The following is a 12,195-nucleotide window of genomic DNA, read 5'->3' as shown; positions in this document are numbered from 1 at the left end:
CATTTATCATTGGTGCTTAACCTTTTGTTATGGTACATCTTTGTTTAAGACATATGCACAAGATGGAAGGGAGTCGAAGGCAGTCGTTGCATGTGACAAGGGTTTTGCGTCATTAAGCCTAACTTCAGAAAAAAAAAAAAATTTCAGTTCTAGCATCGTAATTTTTTCGTACCATTTTAGATTATTACTTAAACTCTTATGTATGTTAAAGTTTGCATTTAATAATCCTTATTTTTTATTTTACATGAAAATATATTTAAAAAATTGCTTATCTTGTGAAATGATTTTCTGAAGTGCTATTCATTATTACAAAGTTTTAATTGACAAAACTCATTAATAAAGTTTTAAATTAATGAAACAATACAATAAAGACTATTTACAGTAAGAAGTAACAAAATTTAAAATGAAAACTGAGTGCGGTAAATCTCGAAGCATGGAGAAATGCAAAGTCTTACATTGCATGATCCACAAGAATGATATGACTGTTGCTTTTTTTTCTTTGTTTTAGCACTGTTTGTGAACTCACTGTGCACCTTCTTTGGGTTTTTTCTCCCTTTTTATTCATACAAAGGGTAGGAAAATGCCCACCAGGTAATCGGATAGATGCTAGTACAGATCTGACAGCAAACTGCATATCTTCTCAATAAATTCTGTAGTTCTCATAAATTTGTTCAATCAGTTTCATTTTGAATTGGAGAAACAGTTTTTTAATACCATGTTTTTTGTGAGAAAGAATGTTGGAGTTCAATATTATTATATCGCTCAGCCCCAAAAATAATTTTTTGTACCATTTGACTTATTTACGAAAACATGCATAGTGTGTCGTAACACATCTATGTCTACACCACCTATATTTTTGTTATAATCTATAACACATTTAGGTTTTGAAATTTCTGTAGTAATTCTATCTTTTCTGCCAGATTTAGCTATTTCTGGACAATGTATGCTCATTACCATAAAAACGTCTGTTGTTTTTTTTTTTCTCTGAAGGCAATGATGTTCATATTGTTTCCCTGCATTATTTCCAATTCACCCCCCCCCCTTTTTTTTTAAAGTTTGTTTGCTTGAAAAAGCCTTTTATTCTTTTTCATGTTTTTAATAATGTTCCACAAACATTTTTTTTTACATAATGCAAATATTCCGCAGGTGATGGGGAACTGAAGAAGCGATACAAATATAAATTAAACCCTTTCTCACATAAGTCCCTCATCAGTGTTTTCATTACTCTTTCTCCATAAGATCCGTCTCTGCTTAGCATTTCTCTGTCCTTCCTGCAGTAAATTAAAAAATTCTGAACATAACCGGTAACTGATTCGCATAACTTATTTTTATCCCGTTAACACGATCTTTTGAATGTAACAAACTGTTGAAAGCCAAGACATGCTTTCCAAGCAAAAAATAATTCATCAAAATATTTCCCTCGTGTATGTAGTTTGTTTTAAATTAATTTTTTAGATTTTCTTCGATTAGCCCTAGTTTTCTCAACTTTTTAGTGCTCTTGTATGAGGTGAAATGAAAAAATTTTAACCCTGAGGCGCTCCACACGTTTTTGTACCACTGCCTACCAGCAACTCCGGCACATTTTTGCAGGATCCATTGTTTTTAAATGCAGCATCCAGAATATCTGCATAAATCTCTTTCTTGTAAATATTTTACCAAAGAAAGGGATGTGACTATTCTCCTTAACTGACCAATAATCTTGCATATTTTGTTAAGGAATATTCTTTGATATCGCCAAGAGATGGCGTTAGGAGTCCATCTATTGGCTTACTTAACCTTCCCCCTTCTGAACACGTGACTTGAAAAAAAAAATATATTCCTTTTCTTCTTCTTGAAGGTAGAATTTCAATGCACTACGCAATAGAATTCGATTTAGATTTTAGCTGAAACTATTCAGATCTTGCCTTTTGAGCATTAAATATTTGATTCAGGCATTTTAGCCTACATTGTATATATGTAAATATTAAGTTTAATTAAAATTTATGGAAAACCCTCCAGGCCATGCATTTTGTATTTTGGATTATGAGTGATTCGACTTTGATCTAGAACTTTCGTTACACAATGGTGCATCGGCTCCAGAAAAGAATCTGATTAATTTGAAAATTTGTGTTTTTCACCTTTTGGATTAGCTTTGTAAGCGAAGACTTCTCACGGTAAGTCTCCTTTGATAATTTATTAAAATGGAACAGAAGACACTAATTAAGAATCGAGCACATATACGTGCTTCTGTAACTCAAGTTATTAAAATTGTAGATGAGTATTTAAAAGAAGAAAATCAAAAAGAGTTAGAAAATTGTTTGGAATTGTTAAATAGTAAAGAAACGGAACTACATGATTTAAATGAAAAAAATACAAAATTTGATTGAAGATGAATCAAAATTAGATTCAGATATTAACACTTCTATGGAATATAACGATAAAATAATAATAGCGAAGTCTAAAATCAACCGCTATTTAAGGAAATACAATACTCAAAATATCAACACGAATTTAAATAATTCATCTACAGAAGTTGAAACCAAAAGACAGATTGAAGGCAATGTGAAATTGCCCAAACTCTTAATTCACAAATTTTCCAGAGATTATAATGATTGGATGAACTTTTGGAATTCATTCAAGGTCACTATTCATGACAATGTTACACTTTCGAAGATAGAAAAATTTAATTATTTGAGAACTTATTTATGTGGAAACGCAGCATCAACCATAGAAGGTCTCTCAATGTCAGAGGTTAATTATGGCTCTGCTATAGACATTCTTAAAAATAGATTCGGTCAAAGTGACCTTATTATCAATGCACACATTTCTAATCTCTTAAATTTAAATCCCGTTCAAAGTTCAAGTGAAGTGGCAAAATTGCGAAAACTTTATGATACAATTAACGTTCAAGTCAGAAGCCTTTTAGCATTCGGTGTGAAACCAGAAACATATTCCAACATGTTTATTCCAATTTTGATGAAAATTGTCCCGAACGATATAACTTTAGAATTTCATCGTACAAATACTGAAAATCCTTCAACCTATGATTTAAACAAATTTCTAGACTTTCTCCGATTAGAAATAGAATCGCGAGAAAAGATTAATTCGTTATCCTTTCCACGCAAGTCAAACCCGGAAATGAAAGGTATTAACAGATATCCACCGACGCCGAAACATAAACAAACTGTCACCACACATGAATTTATGGCAGCTGCGTCATCAAATCAAAACTTTGTTTTCAAAACCATGACTCAGAGTCCTGTTTATGCCTTACAGTTAATGAGAAGAGAGATATTTTGAAAAAACAAGCGCGTTGTTTTCTTTGTTTGGCCCCTAAACACAAAATCTCACAGTGCCGGCAACGCCAAACTAATGTTTGTAAAATTTGCAAGGGTAAACATTCAGAAGCCATATATTTTAAATCCAGTTCGATAGTTTAAAATACACCAAGTGATAAAAAGGATAGTATATTAATTTCGAAAAATGATACACAAACTAAAGAACAGAAAGAAGAAATTGTTTCGGCCGTTTCGCATAATGCAAATAACACAATTCTTTTACAGACTTGCACGATAAAAGTTAAAACAGCTAAAAAGTGCTTTTATGAGGGATGTTCAAATGAAAAGGGACAAAACTTTATAACAAATAAACTAGCTGAAATTTGAATATGCCGCTTTGGCATATTGTAATGAGACATGTAAAGACACAAATTAAGTATCCGGCGTAGTTGTGCACATGTGCTGGACATCCACCCATGACACAGGAGAGTAGCAGGCAGTTGTGTATTCCGTCCAACTGATGTGGCAGTGTGTGTGAGGACATAATGCATTCACATTGCAGAATTCAACGATTGAAGAGTAGCAAGGTGTTATCAGATTTCTAAATGATTAAGGGGTTAACTCAGCTAATATTCATTGCTGGATGTTGGTCATATATGAGAAAGACTGTGCATCCAACAAATAAATGAGAAAGTGGAGTGCCAGTTTAAGTGATAACCCAAGCCAGGCAGTCATGGTCGAACTGATTGACAAAGTGAACGACCTGGTGAGAAGTGACATCTGAAAAGGAAAAAGCTTCAGCTCGAATGACATACAGTTGAGGATAGGCTCCTGTTACCGCTACAGGAATTCTGGAAACAAGGAATCTTTTGACTTGTAAAACAGTGGGATAGTTTGCTCAGGTCTCTGGTGACTACTACAGGTCTTGTGAATAATGACTTTAATATATCCATAGTGTCATTTCTTATCTTTTCATTTGAACAACCGTAATATATTCTCAGCATTTACATCTGAAAATCGGGCTGACTTCTAAGTTGACTGAGCACTTCTTTGAACATTTTGAGCAAAACTGTTTCTTCAGCAATCAAATTTAGTAGATCATCATCAAAGAAAATATTTTCAGCATTTACCATATAATTTATTTCCGGTGTTCAAGTAAATGTATAGGGATGCAATTCCTCAAGTGCGAGAATCCAAGATGAATTAGCTTGCGTTGCACTTTCATGGGAAGTTGAAGGCAGACACTCACTGAGGTCTGTCTCTGACAAAATGACCATATCAGAACCACTAGAAATATCACTTTGTAACTGTTTGGGAAATTAAATCATCACTCTCATCTGTGTCAGTGAATGGTTCATTTACCATACAAGGGTATTCTTCCTCTGATAAATAACGCCTTCAAGCCATAATAGACTAAAATTGAGGCTTTCTGAAATAAAAAGGGGTATGACCAGAAAAGTATCTGACGGCTATAGAAAATGTAACAGAACCCCACATAGTAACCCTAAAAGGCCATAAATAGTAGAAGAGAAAATTAAAAAAAGGAATTTGATATAAATCAGAAACACAAATGTTTATATTAGCACGGGGCATTTAAAGAGCCCAGCTCTGTTTACATTATGCTGTACCGCCTCCCTTGCAACAACTAATGAGTAAAATAGCAAGGTAGGCAGAATATATATAAACTGAAGGTCAAGAACCTAAAACTGTGTTCATTTCAAAGGTAATGGACATAGGGTGTCATCTATTGATCTTAAAAAAAAAGTCCCAGCTTAAAATGCTTATACGCATCGCCAGTCCTCTAAGTTCGGTCTCTAGTGACACATGACTCGATCGCCAGCTTGTGAGAGATGTTGGTAGGGAATGCGTATATGAGACACTCATCCAGAAAGAGTTAATCATAAAAATATCTCAGAAATGTTACACATCTTAAAAAGAGACAAAATCAAAGGGTTTCATACAAATGCTTAAAATGTATACGTATCTCATCCCTTATGCATATTATATTTTACAAGATGGATTATATTTTATTTTTGTCCCTTAAACAATATTTGGATTAAAAGCAGCAGTCCATGTCACCATTGAAAATCAGTACAGTACAGTCTTTAATCCGGACTCGTCGGGACTTTGGCAATTCCGGTTTAGGGGTTTTTCCTGATTATAGATCATAAATTTAAATCTGGTAAGATGGCATGCAGAAATTATACAATTAAAAATATGAAATAGTAATATATAAAGAGCAATTATGATCTAAAGGGTATCAAAATTTACAAAAAAAAAAAAGCTTAATATTTATTTGTTTACTTTATTAAACATTTCTTTCAACGCACGCATGCGTAAAGCATACATTATGCATAGTCAAAATTAGAAAATTGCAACCAGAAAACTATTTGATGTGTATTCGTGATATTTATAATGACGAGGAAATTGATTTAAATCATATCGGAGTACATCGAGATGAAACGCTACATTTAGTAAAAAATTATAAGCCGCATAAAATAAAGACATCCGCCCTGAAGATTAGGATAGTGCTGACAGATCAACTTCCAGTTTATCGCGCGTCGCGACGCTGCCCCCCTCTCCCCGCAGAGCAGCGTCAAATTAATAAACAGATTTCGGAATGGTTAGAGAAACAAATCACCTCTCTTTGTCACTTTCTTCATGCCTTTATCCATTTTTTGCAGCAATTGCACTTTTTGTTTAACGGACATCGAAACATGCTTTCGCTTTGGCAGCTCCAGAATTGGAGACTCTTTTTGACATAATGGAAAGTTCTAGCTTACTTTTTATAAAATTGCTCTAACAGTCTGCAAAAAATAATAAGCCGGATCCAATTAGAAGATTAAGGAACAACGCAATCTGCAACATTAACTGAAATAGATAACTAGATAATTTTAGCCTAGCTCAGACCATCTGTTATACATTAAACGCGCATGCGTAAAGGTATTATGCGTTGACGAATGCGCAGAAAGCTTGTAGCTTTGAGGTCCGGATTAAAGACTTTATACTGTATATAACTTTGGATTTCTAAAAAATTTAATTGCCAGTGGCTTACTTTTAATTGGAGAGCTTATAATATAAAGAGCTGAATAATGCATATTGTATAACGTATGTGTATTAAATATGTATGTGAATCTTTCAAAGAAGTAAACCAGAAAATAATATGTTAATGAGGAAAAAGTACATTTATGTACAATACACTAAAATTTTATAGATATTGTTTATGTCATTGGTAGTGGTTGTAACCAAAAAAAAAAAATAATAATAATTAAGATTTTTGATTACTTTTATGGCAGTAAGTGATAAAATACTACATGTCTTGTTTTGGAATCACTGGTATTTATTTTTCTAAACTTTTCCTGTGTTTGTTTTTGTATAGGATTTATGTTTAAATTGAACGACTCAATTCAAACTTACATTGTTTGCAAATCTTGTTTTGTGTCTATACAAATTTAGCAAAGAAAATGTATAAAATTAATATCATATCGGTATGAAATAAGTGTTAACGCAATGATGTCCTTCTTTGATTTTTCTAATAAAATAGCTATCGTTTACACTTTGGTGCATATATTTTATCAATATTTTGTCTATATATCTATATGCAATTGATAATACTGCTGTCTGTAATGAAAATGTTCTATTTTTAATATGTTAGTATTAACGAAAAATTGCTTACATGTATCATCTATGATGTAGCCTCTGCAGTTCAAGTTGGATCCCCGTTTGGCTCGTCTTTTGGGCATTCATACTCAGACTCGACCGATAATCATCAGTGCACTTTGGCAATACATAAAAACACATAAACTTCAAGATGCTCATGAGCGAGAGTATATAAACTGTGATAAATATTTAGAGCAGGTAAGTTATTTCATTGAATAATTTGAAGTAATATGCAGTTAAATTAGTTTTTGAGATATTTCTAAAGAAATGTAAATGTCTAAATTTTATATTCCAAATAAGTTCTTCTATTTATTTATTTATTTTTATAATGTTTATATATTTGTAGATATTCCAGTGTTCCAGAATGAAGTTTGCTGAAATCCCTCAAAGACTTCATCAGCTGCTCCATCCTGCTGATCCCATTGTCATAAACCATGTCATAAGGTTAAAATTTAAATTCATTAAATAACTGCAGAAAATGTATACATTTTCTTGTTAACAGCTGTTAATTTTTTCTCATACGTAAGCAATTAGTTTTATTTCACCTTTCAGCATGAGTTTAAATACAGCATTATAAATTAATTATAAGCATAAGTTCATTATAGGTTATGTTGTAGCAGATTTTAATTATGGTTATTTTGGGTAATTTTCTAAGATTTCACAAATATTAGTTTCTTTTTGCAAATTTATCTTTTTTAACTCTTATTACTTTTTAATATATGTTAAAATTGGTAAATTATATTTAAATAAATTTTGTACTACTTTCTGTTAGATTTTACATAAAAATGTATTGTTAAATAACCTTTTTCAAAATACAAATCTAAAATACTTTGGACTTCTGAAATATGAAAAAAAGTTGTCTCAAAATTATATCAAGTAGTGTTAATCTTGATCTAAAGTAATGGTGTTAAGTACATTTCTAAAACTTTATTAGTTTATAAATGCAAATTACAATTAAACATATGTATAATGTTTAGTTATATAGTACTACTTATTCGTGTTACTGCTTCATTTCTGTTAGACATCCTTTTTCTCTCTCAGAAATGTTAATATAAATCTTTAAAAAAATTTTCACAGAATAATTAGACCACAATTTATTTCCCAGACCACGAAAGTTTGTGAATTTTTACTGTGTATTTCACAAAAGCCCTGCAAATATTGCCTTAATTACATAAAATTTGAAGGATTTACTAATATCTAACTTTACTAGTTAAGATATTCTGAATATGCTTAGAAAAAGAATAATCTCGGTGGCCAACAAGGCAGAGGCACATCGTTTGACTCACCATGGTCAATACAGTAATAATGTAATTTTTTATACCAATGTGGTGGAGCACCGTCTTACTGCCGAATGAAGCTGGGAACCTCTTCCTGTAACTGAGGGAAGAACCAAACTGATATTATATCTTGGTAAATGCACCCATTAATCGATTTTTCCACGAATAAAATTTCATGTTCTATTTCATCTGGATTTTCCACGGCGCAAAGTCCTAAGTAATGGAGATTACTTTGCCCAAAACATGAAAAGTGGCTTCATCCTTAAACACAAGTCTGTTCTCAAAACCATCTACTTCAAGCTTATCTTGCAAGCTCTTACTTACACAGGCTCTTACTTTACACAAGCTTTACACAGTGGTTTGTCAAAAGGTTTTAATGCCTGTACCATCTGAAAGCCAGAATCGTAGACATTTGCGTAACACATACCACACTGTCACATGAGGTACATTGAGTTTGGAACTCGCATGATGCATTGATTTTGTGGAAAACATTTCATGAATTTTTTCAACTATTTCAGTTTTGGCTGCTGCTCATGCTGAGCTGATTTTCTTACACAGGCAGCCTGTGTCCTGAAACTGCTTCATCCACCATTCGATGTTGGGACAATGCATTGGTTCTTTACCAAATTTCATGCAAAAGTTTCTTTTAATATTGATAAACAATGATGTTTTAGCATAATCCAGAACAAAGTACACATTCTTCTACATGGATGTGCTATTTTGATTAATAGGGCCTCTAGCAGTGATTTCATAACCAGAAGATTTTTCACTGGTACCAGATAAAACTAGTACAATTGTAGTTCCAGAATTAATTTATTTTGCCATAATAAATCAGTTACACAATATGAAACAGCCTGTATTATGACTTAATTTTTGCATAATATTTATTCATGTGTGTGATTTTTAATCTTTTAAATTTTATTAATATTTTCATTTATAACAAAAGAGCATTTTATACAGAGCATTAAAAAAAAAAAAAGCTGTAGATTTCTTTAATTGTTCAGGGTAATTCCAGGGACAACCAGGGCTGTGGAGTCGGTTATGAAAATGACCGACTCCGACTCCTGGAATTTTACCGACTCTGACTCCGACTCCCTCATATATGTGTAAACATATACAAATGAGTTTCAGCTTATTTTTTTAATATAAAAGAAGTAATAGATGCTACAGAAAAAAATGATGGCATAGCAAATTATTTATATTAATTAGCATTTATTATGAAATGAAAAAAACTGGCATTAGTTATTTTTAAGAAACAGTAGCTTCGTTAAGATCTTTGTTGGAGAGCCATAGATCCGATTTGATAAACTTCAGAGCTGAGAAGAGTCTTTCTACACTAACTTGAGTAGGAGGAAGAGCTGTTTCTGTTAGGGCTACTTCTTTTAACTTTTCAGGATAGATTTTTATAAGTTCTAAAAGAGGTATCTTGCAAACGCAATCATATCTATTTCTTCAAGGGCCGTGTAGAAATCTTGTTTGTATTTTTTCATTTTTACATCTAAAGGCTCTTGGTTCTTTATTTTCATTTGCTTTGCCGTAGCCTTTCCAATATTATCCAAAACTATCTCTCGAAATCTAATTCATCACTGGAAGAGGATGACAGAGATTCAATTAAAATTTCTTCAGTTTGACTGTCCTGATTCAAATTCTCCAATTGTTCTGAGAATAATTTTATTCTTAATGAAAGTTCATAGGTGGCTTTCTTTGCCTTTTTAATTTGTTTGTCATCCAAAAAAATTTATTGTTTCAGATCTACATATATTGAACCCAGCAAGAACTCATTGTCTAGAAAACTAGTTTCACTTTTCTTCATTGAAGAAATGATTCCTTCTGCAATAAACCCTCCATTTCAGAAAGAATAAACATCACATTCTTCCATTCTCGCCTCCTGTCAGTTCTTCAGAGTGCAGCTTTTTTTGTGGCTATATACGGTGTAAGAAGAGTTTCCAATTCTGGAAGATCATTCCACAGTCTTTCTGTTAGTGAAACATTAGGGTTATCTACATCTTCTAAAAAAGTTCTTAATTCTAACAACCTCTTTCTCATCAAATATGTACTTCCTTGTTGTGTTGCTTGATCAATAATTGCTCCTTTTCCTGCTCGCTTCCTAAGAATGGCATCAAATTTGGGAGTTCTTGCTGTTATTGCTGCTTACCTAGATTTACCAGTGAAATTTGTAACTGAATGAATCAGTTTAATCACTAATGGCAAATATCACATTCATCCTCCTACCTTATATTTATTTATTAATATGTCAATAAAATAGAAAATAACTATTTATTAATGTATATAGTTCATAAATAAAAATAATAACTCAGCTTGTCATTAATTTTTTTTCAATTCATTTAAATTTCATTTCAAATTCAAACTGTCCCACAAAAACTGGAGTCGGAGTCGACCAGTTTTTAGCGACTCCAGCTCCGACTCCTTTTACTCCAAAAATCTACCCGACTCCGACTCCACAGCCCTGGGACAACGTCCATATTATCTTATAAGATGTTCAAGGGCAGTTAAAAGAACACAGGAAAAGGAATAACCCTCATTATATTTAAGAGAAAAATAACTGTTGACAATTTACCTGCATTTTCTAGTAGTTTAATATGGAGAATAAATTCACTTGATTAAGTAAATTAAACTAGTATTTAAAATAAAAAGAATATACTGTAAATAAAGGAAGAATAAATATATCATTAAAAATAACTGTCATTAGAAATAGAGTTACACTGTAAATAATGAGAGAATAAATATATCATTAAAAATAGCAGTCATTAGAAATGGAGTAATTTAGATATAAAATGGCATTAAAATACATTAATTATAATAGAGTTTGAATGGCATTGAATTTTTTTTTTTTTTTTTTTTTTTTTAAGATAAAGCTTGGTTATTTTACTGCCGGTTAACCAAGTGTTGACTGTGCTTCCAGTGACAATGGCTAACAAACTAAAACTTTTTGTGAAAATAGTTTCAACACTGTGAATGAAAGTATTCTAGAAATAAAAAATAAAATCCCTTCACATATGGCCTTCAAAGAGCAAAAAATCTTTATTATACCCTAATAAGAAGCAAACCGTTTCTCTCTGTAATATTCAAAACTCACAGAGAAAATTAACAAAAACGTATGTGAAATGTTTTCATGTTATTAGCAAATAAACCGGGGGCTTTTGAGAGCAATTTTTTTTTTTTTTTTTTTTTTTTTTTAATATTTTGATTTAGTTTGTAAAAATGAGTTATCTGCTATAACTAACAGCTTACCAAAATATAGCTATGTGCAAATGTTCTGGACATTAACAAGCCATGCATAATACTGTTGTTATGTTCATTACTTCTGTTTTATAAGCTTCTACGTTAGAGCATTTAATGTGCTAGAGTTTATTAGCCCAAAAGGGCTATTAATTTCGTTTTGGCATTTTGCGTTGATTCATTATAAAAAACGAATCACTTTTTTTAAAATTGTTGCCACCAAATATTAGAGCCCTGTGTTATATTTAAAAAGGCTAAATAATGAAGAATCTGCATAAATGTATGTATGTGTCTCGCATTTTGATAAAACAACAGTACCTTAAGCCATTAAATTTTGAATAACGTACATCTCCACCCGAATATGGGCATGTGGAAGCCCAAATTTGGAATTTGTTTTATTAACTGTTTTATATTTTGTAAAGCATTTATGAGTTTTTGATTAAGAAACTCATCGATTTCAAAGCAAGCAATATCAACACTGTATAGGGGGGGACATTTTTAAACTCCAGCACGCGAGACTGTTTATCGGAAATTCTAAAGATATTCTTTTAAATATTTTGTGATATTGCTGTTGAATTGAATGTAGTGGTTTAAAATGCCCCTTTGTGCATAATATAAAATCTGAAAGCCTTCAGATTTTTTGTATTTTAAGGGAGTGGTTATCAGTAGTATATACATGATGTACTCTAGATCATGGACCCTGTATACTGCACTGATACTTATTTGAGATCTGTTTCGCTTCTGCAGGAAAACGGCGATGA

At 31.9% G+C, this 12,195-nt stretch overlaps 1 protein-coding gene across 2 annotated transcripts in view; it reads left to right on the top strand.

Annotated features, from left to right (window-relative positions):
• Bap60 (Brahma-associated protein 60) overlaps nucleotides 1-12,195 on the top strand; it is a 155,028-nt gene that overhangs the window by 98,260 nt on the left and 44,573 nt on the right. For both annotated transcript variants that reach the window (XM_085817875.1, XM_085817874.1), the window contains exons 8-9: nucleotides 6,954-7,115; nucleotides 7,264-7,361. In XM_085817875.1, coding sequence (XP_085674001.1) covers nucleotides 6,954-7,115; nucleotides 7,264-7,361 — 260 coding nt within the window. The remainder of the gene's footprint in view (nucleotides 1-6,953; nucleotides 7,116-7,263; nucleotides 7,362-12,195) is intronic.

This window comes from Stegodyphus dumicola, chromosome 1 (assembly GCF_044657685.1).
Source record: "Stegodyphus dumicola isolate Sdum_Otavi_A_Nest chromosome 1, ASM4465768v1".
NCBI classification, from domain to species: domain Eukaryota; kingdom Metazoa; phylum Arthropoda; class Arachnida; order Araneae; family Eresidae; genus Stegodyphus; species Stegodyphus dumicola.
This window is presented reverse-complemented; position numbering and strand designations above follow the sequence as displayed.